Genomic DNA, 14,884 nt, shown 5'->3' with positions numbered 1-14,884 from the left:
ACACACGTGGGCTGCTCATCAGGAATGTCTATAAAGGGCCTGCAGGGTGTGGGTGGGGCTGGTAACTAGCAAAAAACCCAAGCTTCATCTTGCAACATTAAAAAAAAAAAACCAGTGCCATCGAGTCGACTCCGACTCTTAGTGACCCTATAGAACTCTTAGCGACCCTATAAGACAGAGTAGAACTGCCCCATAGAGTTTCCAAGGAGCGCCGGGCAGACTCGAACCGCTGACCCCTTCGTTAGCAGCCACAGCACTCGACCACTACACCACCACGGTTTCCTCTTGCAACCTCAGGTGAAGGTAAAATTAGGGTCTTCTCTGAATTTAGCAGGGTGTACTTTAAATCGAAGGAAAAAAGGCTTCCAAGTAAGGGGATTTTTTTTTATTCCACATTAAGTTACCGTTTAAAGTGACTCCTGGTGGATTCGTGCTTCGCCATCACGCCCAAGTGGCTGTAACATTTCTGAAAGATCCACGTCCCCTGTTGTTTAAGGCAGCGGGGTTGATGCTGGGCACCCTGCATGCCGTTGAGCTGAAGGCCCTGTCCCTGGACCCCCAGTGCCCCTCTCATGGAATAGGAAAACCCGCCTGGGAGGTCAGGGGTCAGGGAGTTTCATTAAGACAGGATTCTTCCCTCTGGAGAGTGGCCCTGGAGCCTGAAAGTCTAAGAATGGGAGGATAAACCGACTCCTTGCTGGCTAACTAAAAGTAATGACTGTATAGTTTGAAACTCCTGCAGCAACAGTGGAGTTTTCTGGAATATAGCCCCATGTCATTCATAGATGCTCCAAGAAAAACCACCACTTAAAAATCAGTATATTTGTTCACGTCTTCGTCGTTCACGTTTTTTCCTGAGTCGTAAGAATCATCCTATAGTGAGAAATCTGCCTGTGATAGGGCTAACCACCAACCTTTTGAACTATTAAAACTCGGGAGAAAAAAAAAACAACCATTGTACCCAGGCTCCCAGCAGTCGGGAAGTCTGGAGCGCGCAGGATGGCTTCGGGGCCGGGCACGGCGTTCGGCTCCTGAGCGTTAGGCCGGAGCCCGGGGGGCGGTGCGCAAGCTCGGAGGCCCCGCTCCCCGGCGCGCAGACACTTGTCACCCGTTCCCCCCAGCCCGGACGTCATCGGAGGCGGCAGGGAGCCCCGGAAGGGCGGAGGAGGAGCCGGGCGCGGGCGGACCAGTGACTCAGCCGGAGCGCGGGGGCGGGAGCGCGCCGGAAGGCGAGCCCGGGCAGCCGGGGGTTAAGTGGGCGGTACCAGCGGGGCCCCGCCCTGCCGCCCCCGCCCGCGCCCGGCCATATTTAGCGCGGCGGCTCCGAGTGCGCAGCATCTCTCCGCAGGCCCCGGCCGCGGTCCCCGAGTAGCGAAGGCGCCATGGAGCGGCCGGCACCCTTGGCCGTGCTGCCGTTCTCGGACCCTGCGCACGCCCTGAGCCTGCTGCGCGGCCTGAGCCAGCTCCGCGCCGAACGCAAGTTCCTGGACGTGACCCTGGAGGCGGCGGGCGGGCGCGACTTCCCGGCGCACCGGGCCGTGCTGGCGGCCGCCAGCCCCTACTTCCGCGCCATGTTCGCGGGGCAGCTGCGCGAGAGCCGCGCCGAGCGGGTGCGGCTGCACGGCGTGCCGCCCGACATGCTGCAGCTGCTGCTTGACTTCAGTTACACCGGCCGCGTGGCGGTGAGCGGGGACAACGCCGAGCCGCTGCTGCGCGCCGCCGACCTGCTGCAGTTCCCGGCTGTGAAAGAGGCGTGCGGCGCCTTCCTACAGCAGCAGCTAGACCTGGCCAACTGCCTGGACATGCAGGACTTTGCCGAGGCCTTCAGCTGTGCGGGGTTGGCGAGCGCGGCGCAGCGCTTCATCCTGCGCCACGTGGGCGAGCTGGGCGCAGAACAGTTGGAGCGGCTGCCGCTGGCGCGCCTGCTGCGCTACCTGCGAGACGACGGGCTGTGCGTGCCCAAGGAAGAGGCGGCCTACCAGCTGGCGCTGCGCTGGGTGCGCGCTGATCCGCCGCGTCGCGCCGCACACTGGCCGCAGCTGCTCGAGGCTGTGCGCCTGCCCTTCGTTCGCCGCTTCTACCTCCTGGCTCACGTCGAGGCCGAGCCGCTGGTGGCGCGCTGCCCGCCCTGCCTCCGTCTACTGCGCGAGGCGCGCGACTTCCAGGCAGCACGCTACGACCGCCACGACCGCGGGCCCTGCCCCCGCATGCGCCCGCGTCCCTCCACCGGCCTCGCCGAGATCCTCGTACTCGTGGGCGGCTGCGACCAGGACTGTGATGAGCTGGTCACCGTCGATTGCTACAACCCTCAGACGGGCCAGTGGCGCTACCTGGCCGAGTTCCCCGACCACCTGGGCGGGGGCTACAGCATCGTGGCGCTGGGCAACGACATCTATGTGACGGGTGAGTGAAAGGGACTGTAGCCTCAGAGAGGTAGGGGTCCCAGGGCCTGGCCGCCTCCGCTTTTGGGAGAGGACATATACCTTGAGGAGAAACCTACAAAACCTGATCTCCTGGGACCGCACCTGAGTCCAAACGGGCACTTCCTCCTGCCACCCCTAAGCGAGGCTGGCAGACGGGTACCCGTGACGTTTTCTAGGGCTGATAGTTGCAGCCGGCAGAAAGGGCCCTTGTATGAGCCAGAACAAGTAGTTGCTTGTGGGCCACTGTTCTCTGTGTAGCTGTGCCTGTCTGGGTGAGCCCGATTCCTGCTGGGAGGTGCCCCCTATTTGGTTGGAAGGTCCTGGGGCATTTACCCCACACAATGGGTGCTTTCTTTTTCTCCCCTAGCAGTCCAGGGACAGGCCCAAGGCTGACGCCCTGTGAGACACCCAGCCATCCTGTCACGGGGATTTCTCCCTCACTTGGGGCCACAGGAGACTCCTGACTCACTGGTTTGTCACTGGTGACCAGGTTCCCCAGGCTGGGGCACCCACCCCTAGGAGCTGTGCTTGGGTCACATGGTGTTTAGGTTGAGCTCCTAGACTGTAAACACAGTCACATGCTCCTAGTTTTTCTTCCAGTTACTTGGCCCAGACCCCAAAACACTGCAGAGTCATGGTGGGCGGGCCCCTGCCTGCTGGTCCTGGGCTCTCCCACTTTTTTTTATTAACTATGAATTCCGTTTGCACATGAGACTATCTCCCTTGGTGTGAGGAGGGGCGGCCTCTCTGACTGCTTTATAAGGAAAGAACCCAACCGAGTCAGGCTTTGGTAGCCCTGTTACCAGGCAGGGGAGGTTCAGGGCTAGTTAGCACAGCCCCTTTGCCCAGTCTGGCACATTCAGGAGGAAACTCCCCCTGGAGCAAATGTTCTGGTACTCTGGGGGAGCTCTGAGCTGGCCAGGGGGCGTGCAGCCTGGCCAGAGGAATGCTCGGCTCTTTGGACAAAGCTCCATGGATTGTGGAGCAGGGTCCAGCCTCTGCCAGAATCTGTCCTCTTTCCAATCTAAAGATGGCTGGTGTTGGTTGGGGACCATGGCCCGTCTGAAGTCTGGCCAGTGGCTTTGAACAGAGAACTCACTCCCAGATTGGCCAGCCTTGCCTTGCTTCTGCACACTCTTCTATAAACGTCACAGCTGAGCAGCTAATCGTTGGAGTTTAGGCAACTGGTCTGTTCACGCTACAGCTGCCTGTAGGGGGTTCCATAAGTGAGAGAGCGACTGCAGCTGCCTTTGACACCCTCCTCACTTGGAAGGAAGAAGGCAGGCAGAGACGACTTACAAGTGCTAGAGCTTTATCTTCTTCCTTTCAAAGCTCAGGACGATAGAAAGCTAGAATGTCCTGCTGCTCTGTCTGGTGGCGCCAGCCTCGGAGAAGATCCCACATCTCCCAGGATTCCTGGGATCGTGGAGATTTTGGTGTCTTGAATAAAAAAACTGGTTACTGTCAAGGTGCTCCCGGCTCATAGCGACCCCATGTATGTCAGAGTAGAATTGTGCTCCATAAGGTTTTCAGTGGCTGATTTTTTTGGAAATAGATTGCGAGGTCTTTCTTTGAGGTGCTTCTGAGTAAACTCAAACCTACAACCTTTTGGTTAATAGTAAATGCGTTAACGATTTATACCACCCAGGGACTCTGGTGTCCTGAGTAGGCCTCGGGTTTTCCTTTATGATACATCCGGCACCACTCTTTTTTTTTTTAGACTCTTTATTGAAATAAAAAGGAGTCTTGGTGGCATAGTGGTGTTAAGCACTTGGCTGCTAACTGAAAGGTCGGCAGTTCGAACCCACTTACCAGTTTTGAGGGAAGAAGACCTGGCAATCTGCTTCTGCAAAGATTACAGCTTAGGAAGCCCTGTGAGGCAGTTCTCTGTTTTCATATGGGGTAACTGTGGGTCAGAATGCACAAGACAGCATGTAACAACAACACAGCATTGAAGTAAAAGATTCACATAGAAAAATACATAGCAACCTGAACAGTCTGGTGAGCTTTTACAAATAGAACACATCTCCGATACCTGCCCCAGAAGCCTCCTTCAGAGCATTACTTTCAGGATCAGATCTCTTGCTTGTCCTGGCACAGCCTGGGTCAGGCCTGCCAGGAAGCCTAGAATTGACTGAGCATGTCCCTGCCCACCACACGCCACACTGCGGCTCCCAAGAGAAGTAACAGAAACCTAGTATCCCCATCCAGTTGTGGGGTGCTTCACAGTGTATCTGGGATTGACGCTCTGGGACCTTTGTTTAGCTAGCAGGTGTGTGGCACAAAGCAGGGCACTGTTTGATGGGGTGAAGTTCAGTCCTGGCCCCTGGCCAGTGGTCAGCATCAGTGGGGTGCCTGGGCTGGCCAGGGGGAGAGAAGACAAGTCTTGGACACATGTTGAGACTGAAGCTCAGTGAGGTTAGTCACTCCCCAGGGAAGGCCCCACTGAAGTTTAGGAAGGTTCTGGATGGGCTGACTCACACCGGGTGGGCGTGAGCTGACCTTCTCCATTGTGTCCCTGGCAGGTGGGTCTGACGGCTCAAGGCTTTACGACTGCGTGTGGAGATACAACTCGAGTGTGAATGAGTGGACGGAAGTGGCACCCATGCTGAAGGCCCGCGAGTACCACAGCTCATCGGTGCTGGATGGGCTGCTCTACGTGGTTGCCGCAGACAGCACGGAGCGCTACGACCACACTGCCGACTCCTGGGAAGCCCTGCGGCCCATGACTTACCCCATGGATAACTGTTCCACCACCGCCTGCCGTGGCAGGCTCTATGCCATCGGCTCCCTGGCCGGCAAGGAGACCATGGTCATTCAGTGCTACCACCCGGACACGGACCTATGGTCCCTGGTAGACTGTGGCCAGCTCCCACCCTGGTCGTTTGCCCCCAAGACTGTGACGCTGAATGGACTCATGTACTTTGTCAGGTGAGTCCCTGGATGCCGCCTTGCTGTCTGCCCAACGTTTACACCAGGTCAGGCCGTGTGCTAGTAAGCACATCACCACAGTTCTCCCCATTTCCAGATGAGACTGAGGTGGAGCTGGGATCAAGGCCAGGTCTTTCTGACTCCAGAGCATCTGCTCCAGCCCATTTCTTAGAGCAGTTTCTATGGGCTTCCTTACTGTCTTGGTCAGGTGATGCCAAGTCTGTTGGAGTTAGGTCCTTTCAGAGAACTTTTATGAGGTTAATAGAAGCCAAATAAAACTGTCCCTATTTGCTGGACTCCATCTGGAAGATCGTGTTAAGAGCCCTGGTTGTTTTCACATGACATTTGTTAGAGGAATCTGTCATATCTAGAAGGGGTTTTGAATTTGACAAAGGCTGGAGAAGAGCTTGTTTGCACATTTGAGTCTGGGGAGGTGTGGCCTTCACCCCCCTAACATGCAAAGTGGAGGGTCCATGGTCAGGCAGGTAAGGAACCAGCTCCCACCACCACTATGTGAAGCATCCTTGCATGTTGAGCCTGAATGGCACAAGTGTTTTGCACTTGTCTACTAACCTAAAGGTCAGTGGTTCAGATTCACCCAGTGACTCCATGGAAAAGAGGCCTGGTGAACTGCTGCTGTAAGGGTCACAGCCAAGGAAACCTTATGGGGCAGTTCTGCTGGATGGCACACGGGGTTGCCGTGAGTCGGGGGGCTGACTCCACGGCAACAGGTGTGAGTTTTTCATTTTTTGATGTTGAGCATTTCCAGGAGGTTCTGTTTTTGGGCTGGAGGCATTCCCACTCCGATTCCTGCCACCTGCCCACCCAAGGCCTAACACCAGGAGTGCTTGTCAGTCTTTGAGGCCTGAGTGGCGTTCTCCAGGGGACCTGCAGCTGCTCTGGACCAGGGAGGGGCCTGGTATTGAGCAGCTCTGGAGAAGGATTCCAGAGCCTCTTGTAGGAATGATGACAGTGTTAGCGCGTGCCAAGGCTGTGTGTGTGTGTGTGGACATGGGTGAGCTCTGCTGCTCTCCCCGTGTGCGTGTATCCACATTTGATCGCCACGACTGTCTGATGATCTGGGCGCTGCTGTTGTCCCCATGCACAGATGGCAGAAGAGAGGCTTAGGGAGCTAGAGGGACTTGTTGACAGCGACGAGCTCTAAGTGGTGGTGCCAGTTTGAACCAAGGACGTCCAACCCAGATCTCCAAGTCTAACGTTACTATGTTCACAGCGGGGCTGGGCAGGAGGCAGCACGGAGTGGACAGTGACAGCCAGTGGTCACCGTGTGTCTGCTGACCTTAAAGGCTTTGTCTGGTCATAGCCAAGTGCCCTCTCCTTATGGGTCAGCGGGGATCCAGGAGGGAGCTAGGAGCTCCCTGTCCGCCACAGGCAGTTTCTGTGTGTATGTGTGCGTGCGTTCATGCGTGCGTAGGTATATAAGTACGTACATGCCTGCTGCTCTCCTCCCTGACCCAGACCCTTCCTGGGACCAGGGACGAAGGGGAGGCTATGAATGACTGTCCTTTCTGTCCCCTTTTTGGTCTGGGATTTAAACTGGGATCTTGGTGGAGGTAAGCTCTTTGTTCTGGTTCCCCCCTTTCAGTCTGAGTAGCAGTGGTCTTTGTTCTCCAGTCCTGGCCTGAGGCTTCTTGCAGGGAACAAACTGGGCTTTCAGGGTGAGCAAGTACCACTGGGAATGACTGTGGGGTTGCTCGTCACATGAGTGGCCAAGGGGCCTGGCGTCGCCATGTGCCAGGGGTCTTTGGTCCTCTCCAAGAAAGCCCTGGAATCTCAGCCAGCTCCTGAGCCTGTTATAAAACAGCACCTGACCCTTGGTCCACTCTCCTTCCCGAGCCGTAGTAGGTGTCCTCAAAGAGGGGGGTGAGGATGCTATAAATACAGCTTCTCAGCATGCCAGGGCCTCCGCCCCAGCCCCTCGGCAGCAATTCCAGGACAAGTGTCTTTGAGAACGTCCTCCCCATCCTGAGGTTCTGGAGCAAGACGTGCCCAAGGGCCAGTCTGTCCCTGTCAGGCTTGTCCGCTTCCCTTCCTAGTCTGGGTCACTCATCAGCTGCTGAACTGTCTGATATGAAAGTGTTAGGGTATAACCTTTCCCTTAAGGGGTGGGTGGGAGGAGACGGGCCCCAGTTTCTGCCCCAGGGGCCCTGGCCCAGTCTCCCCAGCAGCCCGCACACTGCAGACCATAGAATTTCCTGGGTGAGGAATAGGCACCTGGCCTGAGTGGAGGTTATTTGAGCAGCAGAGAGAAGCTCCTGAGAGCCAGGACGGGGCCTGGAGTCTGGGTCTAGTGCCAATTGAGTGTTGATCCCAGAGTCGCCCTTGTTCACAGCACTTCAGGGCTTCTTGAGCTTTGGTGCACAAAGCAGGTGACTCTTGGCCCAGAGTACACCTGCCTATCTGGGCAGCTCCTTCCAGAAGGTGCTGTCTCCAGGGAGGCAACCAGTGCTGCATGGGGGCCGCAGCTTCTCAACTGTCATATTCATGACTATTGAAGGTGTCTGCTGTCTTGGGCTCTGGGCAGTGACCAGCTGATCCCTCCCCTCAAGCAGTGCCCTCATCTTCATGGGAGGTGGCTCCTGGGCTGGATGCGCCAGGTCCAGCCGAGGAAAGAGCCTGGCTCCTCTTGGCTGCAGCTTGAGGGTCTTTGCTGGGGTGGGAGTGGAAAGCCCAGGGAAGACAGCCTAGCAGGTTCCACTTTTCAGTTATCATTCGTATGGTCCACAAAGAATGGCTTTTACACTTTGGAATATTTGGAGGGAAAATGAAAAGAATGCTGTTTGGCAACATGGGAAGGTTATAGGAAATTCAGACTTCAGCGTCCAGAAGTCAGGGTTTGTCGTATTGTTTGCAGCTGCTCTTGCGCCACAACAACCGAGTTGAGTAGTTGTGACAGAAACCATCTGGTCCACAAAGCTAGAAATATTTTCAGTCTGGCCTTTCAAAAAATGTTTGCTGACCCCTCCTTTTAGTTTCCTAGGGGTGGCGTAACAAAGTATCACAAACTAGGTGGCTTAAAACAACAGGAACTTACTGTCTCACAGCTCTGAAGATTAGGAGTCGGAAATCAACCTGTCAGCAGGGCTGTGCTTTCTCTGAAGGCACTGGGAGTGAGTGCTTCCTTGCCTCTCTCCTAGCTTCTGGTGGCTCCCAGCAGTCTTGGCGTTCCTTGGCTTGTAGCTGCATCACTCCAGTCTCTGCCTCTGTCTTCACATGGCCGTCTTCTCTGTGTGTCTGCCTCTCCTTCTACAAAAACTTCAGCCATACCTAATCTAGAGGGTCCACCCTAATCCAGTACAGCCTGGTCTTAATTGTATCTGCAAAGACCCTATTTTCAAATAAAGTCTTGTTCGTAAGTATAGGGGTTAGGACTTGAAGATATCTTTTTGGGGAACACAGTTTAACCAGTAACACCCCTGATCTGTGGTCATTATAATTCTTCTATTGCTATCACTATTTTTTTTTTTCAAGGAGTAGGTTTGCTTTTCAAGGCTGTGCCTTTGAGCCTTTTATTGCAGGGAAAGGAGGGGGTCACACAGGCTGATGGATCCTGGCCCCACAGTGCAGGGCATTACTGGTCTCTTCATTCGTGTAACCATGGTTATCATGCCAGGCACCGAGGACCCAGCAGTGAACCAGGCGGGCACGGGGGCTTATGGTGGTGGTCAGGGCAGTGGTCGAGGAACAGTCCAGGATATGTGGGGGTGTGCAAGGAGCGGGAGGTGGTCTGGACTGGTCAGCCATGGACGGTTCCCTGAAGAGGAGGCTCAAGTCAGAATGGGAAGGATAAGTAGGAGACTTGGAGGGGCAGGTGTGAGGGGGGAGTTTGGAAGCCTGATGTGGGAAGGAATGTGCTAAGTCCAAGCACTGAAATAAGCTAGTGTGATCTCAGTGAGGGCTGGGGCAGCTACATCGGTGCTACATGGTAGAGAACCAGCCAAGGGTGTAAGTAGTCAAGGGGTACATCCTTTGGGCTTGGGGAGCAAGGCTGGGTCCTGGCCTTGGAGCCCTGAGCAGGGCTGGGCTGGCATGAGCACCTGGAATTGGTGCCTGAGAACCAGGATATGGTCCTGCCCGGCCAGCAGGGCTTCCAAGTGGCATCACAGAAACCTAGCTGTCTTGATGGATGTGTGGTCGGAAGGCCCCCACAGGAGAGGGGCCTCCGGGGCTGTGCTCAGGTACCCGACTCAGTCAGCCCTGCCCCCACCCAGGGTGCTTCCTCTCTGCCCTGACCAGCTGCTCCCTCGCTTCCTCCACAGGGATGACTCCGCCGAGGTGGATGTCTATAACCCGGTGAAGAACGAGTGGGACAAGATCCCGTCTATGAATCAGGTGAGTTTCCTGACATGCCGCGTTGGACAGACAGGCGGGACTCGTTTATTCACCTGAAGTATTGTCATCATTTGATAGACAGTGGTGGTGGGCAGAGCTCTGTGTGGAGCCAACAGAAGGGGTTCTGTTATTCTCGAGTTGCCCTTGAGGATCGGCTAAGGCACAGAGAAGTTAAATAAGATCCTAGGCCCACACAGCTCATTGAGTTCATTCATTCAGCTGATGCTGATTGAACACCACCAGGCAGGCACTGTTCCAGGCACTGAGGGCACAGCAGAGAACCAGGCCGACAGAAGTCCTGGCCCTCATGGAGCCAATAGCATAGTGGGGAGATGGCAATGGTCAATAGGAGAATGCCACGTCTGGCACCCTGTGTAACTGCTAGGGGAGGGGGCCAGGGTACCGGGGTGGGGGAAGGAGTGGACTTTGCTGTTTAGGCCTCACTGCTAAGTTGACTTTTGAGCAGAGACCACAAGGATGTGTGGGAGTGAGTCATACACTTGTTGGGAGAAGAGTGTTGTAACAGAGGGAACACCCTGTGCAGATGGCCTCCTGGTGTGTTCATGGACCAGCCAGCAGCTCAGGGTGGCTGAGTGAACAAGGGAGCAGCAGAGGAGATGAGGGCAGACAGTATGACCCACTCTCACTGCCCCCACCCCCAGGAACTGATGTTGGGTGGGCGTTTATTGAGCGCCTGCTATGTGCCCTGAAACAGGACACCAGTATGCCCAAACAGCTGCAGAGAAGACTGCTCGTTGGCAGGGAGCTGCCTGAGCCTGAGTGGGTGATGGTGCCTGGAAGGCTCGGCCACTGGGCACCTTTCCTAGTCCCCGACACCTATTTGCACCCTTCTAGGTCCTCGTTTTCCATCTTACTTAAAATTCCCGAATGTGTTCTCATGAGATCTCTGCATGGCTGATGTCACAGTTTCTGACATCACAACTTAACGTTTTCTTTACATGTGGCATCTGTAACTTTATTGTTTTACATCCAGTAGGCTATACATATGCACTGTAGCAAGTTTGGGAAAGATGGACTAGACCCCAGGCTTCAAGGTCAGGCCCCAGCTCTACATTTGTCACCTGTGCAAGCCTCAGTTTCCCCATCTTTAAGGTGGGGAAAGCAGTAGTCCCTTCCCAGAGGGTTGGTGCAGAGCTCACACGAGATAATCTCTCGTGTGGGGCACAACCTGTGCCCAGGGAAACTCTGGCTGTGTCCACAGGGGCTGCCCTGACTGCTATAGGGAAGGATTACCTGCCAGTCCCAACATGATGTTTGATTCCTGGGGAGTCCCCCAGTTTTCTGGCCAGGTATAGGCAGGATGTTAGCCAGTCCTAGCTAAGTTGTTCCCTGGAAAGTCTTCTGCACAGGATGGCTCCCAGTACTGCTTCCAGAAGGTGCTGTGGTTCCCCTTCTGTAGAACTGACAGCTTCCAGTGAGATGCTTGTGGCCCAGCCTGGGAGAGGGCTGTGCCCTGCCCTGATGCCAGCCTCCCTCACCTGTCCTCTTTGGCCCACAGGTGCATGTCGGGGGCAGCCTGGCCGTCCTAGGTGGGAAGCTCTACGTCTCTGGCGGCTACGACAATACATTTGAACTCTCGGATGTGGTAGAGGCATATGACCCAGAGACTCGAGCCTGGAGTGTGGTGGGACGGCTCCCAGAGCCCACTTTCTGGCATGGCAGCGTCAGCATCTTCCGCCAGTTCATGCCCCAGATGCCCTCAGGTGGGCGCGGCTTTGAGCTAGACGGTGGCAGCCACGAAGTGAACTCGGGCCGCCTCCAGCAGCCACAGAACCTGGTTGAGCTGCACTAGCCCTGGCCTTGCCCGGGGAGGGCCTCAGTGCCGGTGACCCAGCACCTGTGGGGGGGACAGCGATCCTCCTTCATGCACGAGGACAGGTTGGGCTCCCCAGGTGGAGTGCAGGCCCTCGGGATCCACCACCTGGGAAGTTTCTGTGCATTTGGAGCCCAGAGTCATGGCTGTTGGAGCCGGAGCCGGTCACAGATGCCTCTCCCTTGGTCACAGAAGAGCCACCACCCCCTTCCAGCACACGTCTCTGACTCACTCCTGTGGGTCCCCAGCTAACCATTGCAGCGCACACCCCTCTTGCTGCCACCACCTTTGCCTACTTGCTCCTACCTCAGGAGAAAAGGCCACCTCTGGGGGACAGGTGGAGGGTCCTTTGAGGAGCCTGAGAATGACCTAGGCCTGCCTTCCTGGGTATCCTCATCTGGGCCTGGAGCACCAGGGCTCAGCAGCTCCTGGCTATACACAGGGCTCCCCAGCTCCATGTCCAGTACTGGCCCTCCCAAAGGGCCAGCTCCCCAGATGGAAGAGGGTCTGCATACCTAGTTCCTCGCCCTGCTAGGGTCTCCCACCCAGTCTCTCTCACAGCGGTGGGGCCTGTGGAGATGGGTGCAGGACAATGTGAACAGGAGGGTGACTTTGAAGGAGTCTTTCTGTGTCCAGAGCACATGGGCTGTGGTGGAGGCTGAGTCTCCTGCCCATCCTCCCAGCTGGCCAGTGTATCTCCTGACCTGGCATGGAAGCTGCTGCTGGGCCTGTGTCCTGGGCTGATAAAGGAAGCAAAAATCTCCAAGTACAAGGCCAGCGCCCTCTCTGGATGACACTGGGAGTCTCCTGGAGCCCAGCCCAGCAAATGAGCAGACGCTTTTATGGAGTTCCTGGGGCCCTGCCCTGAGCCCTAGCCTAAGCCCAAGCCCTCGGTGTGCCTGCAACTGGAGAATCCTGTTGGCTGTACGGGAAGCCTCGGTGACTGACTCAAGGGTGTACAATACCTGCAGTTCACCCTTTCTTAAAGAAGGGGAGAAGCTAGGAGCAGGGTTGGATTTATTTCATTTTTAAGTCTATCAAAGTGCCATTGCTGAATCTTTCTGTGGGGCTGGGATGATGTGAGGTTTCTCAGAAGCTCAAGGCCAGATCCAGAAGCAGAGGGCAGGGAGAGCCTCAAGGAAACACCATGGCTCAGGGAGTCCCTGGTTGTCTCCCTGTGATCTGGGTGGTTTGTCTTCTCTTGATGCCCAAAGTAGCCTTTGATTGAATTTGTCCTTCCTTCCCAGTCAGGGACATCTGGCCTGCATGTTCCTTATTAATCAGTTAAAAGGAAATGCTCATGGAGTAGCCTTTTCCCAGTGACCTGACTTTTGGAGCTGTGTTCTTACCAGGAGAAAAACAGATTCGTTTTAGGACCATCTTAACAAATTGCACTTAAAATCGTTTTTATTAAGGGTAGCACGTGTGGTCCCAGCAGAAGCCTTGTTGCCTGAGTTTCTCCTAGGGCCTCTGGCGGGAGTCCTGGTTGGGACATCTGCCCTCCTGCTCTCACATGTTCATGAGGCTCCTCTGGCATGCTGCCTGAAATGAGGGCTGAAGGGAGAGCAGCCACCACTCCCCACAGGGTCATTCACTCTGTCATTGCTGAGCTCCTCCTGTGCACCTAGTGCTGTGGGAAGGCGCGGGGTGGCAGGGGGAAGTACCCTGTGAGGGTGTCCACTGGGTCAGACCTTGGCAGCTGGGGACTCCTGTTGGCAGCGTGGAAGTGGATGTGAGCCCCTCAGGGTCAGGCCTCTGTCTGAGGTGCTTATTTTGGCCCCCAAGCCTGTGCCTGGGCTCGGATGTTGGGTCTTCTGCTTCCTGGGGCCCCTCCACCCCTCACCGCACCTGGTCCAATTCTGTACTCCCTGGGTGAGTCAGGGCTTGCCTGCCCTTGCATCCCCGCACCTAGCTGTGGTCTCAGTTCAAGATGGCTGTTTCCTTCAGCCCTTCATGTCTAAGGGGGCTGCTGAGCCCAGGGGACTACATGGGGTTTTTCTGGCCCCAGTGCCTGCCTAGCAGGCTGTGCCCACGAAGAGGTTGTCTGCTCACTGTGATGCTGGCTGTCGGCCTCCTACAGACAGAAAGGCCTGGGCTGCCCAGGTGCCATGGCAGGGGATGGTGGGGCTGAGAGGAGGCCACTTCCTGGCTCTGCCATGTCCCCCATCGCTGGATTGATCAGTCCCCAGATATATACCAGGCACAGAGCTCTGTGCAGCCTGCCCCTCGAGGAGCTTTTGATAGATGTGATAGCAGCTAGACCAAGGTCATTTCTGGGAGGTGCGACTAGGAGGCCCTTCTCAGGGCCTGGCTGCATGGGCATCATTCTCACCGCCCCCAGGCCTGTCTGCTAGAGGCTCCCTCAGTAGCCTGAGAAGGCTCAGTGAGGATTGCAGCCCGGGGCAGGTGGGCGGGCATATGCTGTCCTTGTAGCTCTTTGTACCACCCCCCGGAAAGGGATAATGATGGCACTATAGAGGGCAAGGATTTTCCGAGGGCTGACTTAGGGAGTGGTATAAAGCTTTTTTGTTGGGACAAGAGTGCAGGAAATCCTTGCTTTCTAGCTCACGCATGGTTGCATTCCAGCTCTAGAATCTGCCCAGGCTGGCTCATGGGTTCCCTGAAGTTTGAGGCATCCATCTGGTGTTCCTTTGGGAAGCTTCCTGATGGTGAGGGAACCTGGGGGTGGGTTGCAGGGCAGCCAGTGTTCTGTACTCCTACTTCTGTTGATTGCTTTCTCATGACTGCCCATCATCATACCACAGTGGCTGCTCAGATAATGGATGATTTTGGTATGGGCCAGTGAGGAAGGGGATAGGGCTAGGTTTGTGTCCCCCTCCCATGTCTGCTTGCCAGAACTGCCTGGGTCCTCACCACCAGGACCTTATCCTTCAGAAACTTCTGCTCCCTCCCCTCTCTGCTCCCCTTTGTCCTGGGTTCTAGGCAACAAGAGTCCCCACCCCTTCAGGACATCTGTACACTGACCTTGGGACAGATACCGGGCCAGCTGGGGATGTGACTGTCTCCCTATGTTGTGTGTACAGAACTTTTCCGTCTACAAGACAAGCTAAGTTATGATGATCCAGTGACTAGTATTTAATGGTTATCTACTAAAATATTCTATATTTATATGGTTTCAGAGGTTCTGTTACGTGGAGGGCACCTTCCCTCCAGTGTCCACATCAAATTCCACCCCAGAGTGTGGGGCAGATATGTGTATTTATTTTTGTTTGTTCTGTAGGCTTACATGTCCAGAATCCTGTGTACAGTTGTAGGATGCCTTCAAACTTTTTGAAATAAAAATATTTCCTACACATTTGATGTCATTGTATGATTGTCTTTA

General features: G+C 55.5%; 1 protein-coding gene across 1 annotated transcript; it reads left to right on the top strand.

Moving 5' to 3' along the window:
* Positions 1–1,332: 1,332 nt before the first annotated feature.
* On the top strand, positions 1,333–14,862 carry KLHL21 (kelch like family member 21). The gene is made up of 4 exons (XM_064281177.1): positions 1,333–2,403; positions 4,949–5,354; positions 9,635–9,707; positions 11,227–14,862. Exons 1-4 carry the CDS (start codon positions 1,383–1,385, stop codon positions 11,518–11,520), a joined length of 1,794 nt encoding a protein of 597 aa, XP_064137247.1. The 5' UTR covers positions 1,333–1,382; the 3' UTR covers positions 11,521–14,862.
* Positions 14,863–14,884: the final 22 nt, after the last annotated feature.

Source organism: Loxodonta africana, chromosome 3 (assembly GCF_030014295.1).
Source record: "Loxodonta africana isolate mLoxAfr1 chromosome 3, mLoxAfr1.hap2, whole genome shotgun sequence".
NCBI classification, from domain to species: domain Eukaryota; kingdom Metazoa; phylum Chordata; class Mammalia; order Proboscidea; family Elephantidae; genus Loxodonta; species Loxodonta africana.
The sequence above is the reverse complement of the archived record's forward strand: the minus strand, read 5'-3'. Positions and strand labels throughout refer to the sequence as shown.

Excerpts from the sequence above, each read along its gene's own strand:
- KLHL21 (XM_064281177.1), top strand. The coding sequence starts at position 1,383 with ATGGAGCGGCCGGCACCCTTGGCCGTGCTGCCGTTCTCGGACCCTGCG. Across the intron at positions 2,404-4,948 it reads CAACGACATCTATGTGACGG|GTGGGTCTGACGGCTCAAGG; the intron begins GTGAGTGAAAGG and ends TGTCCCTGGCAG. Across the intron at positions 9,708-11,226 it reads AGATCCCGTCTATGAATCAG|GTGCATGTCGGGGGCAGCCT; the intron begins GTGAGTTTCCTG and ends TTTGGCCCACAG.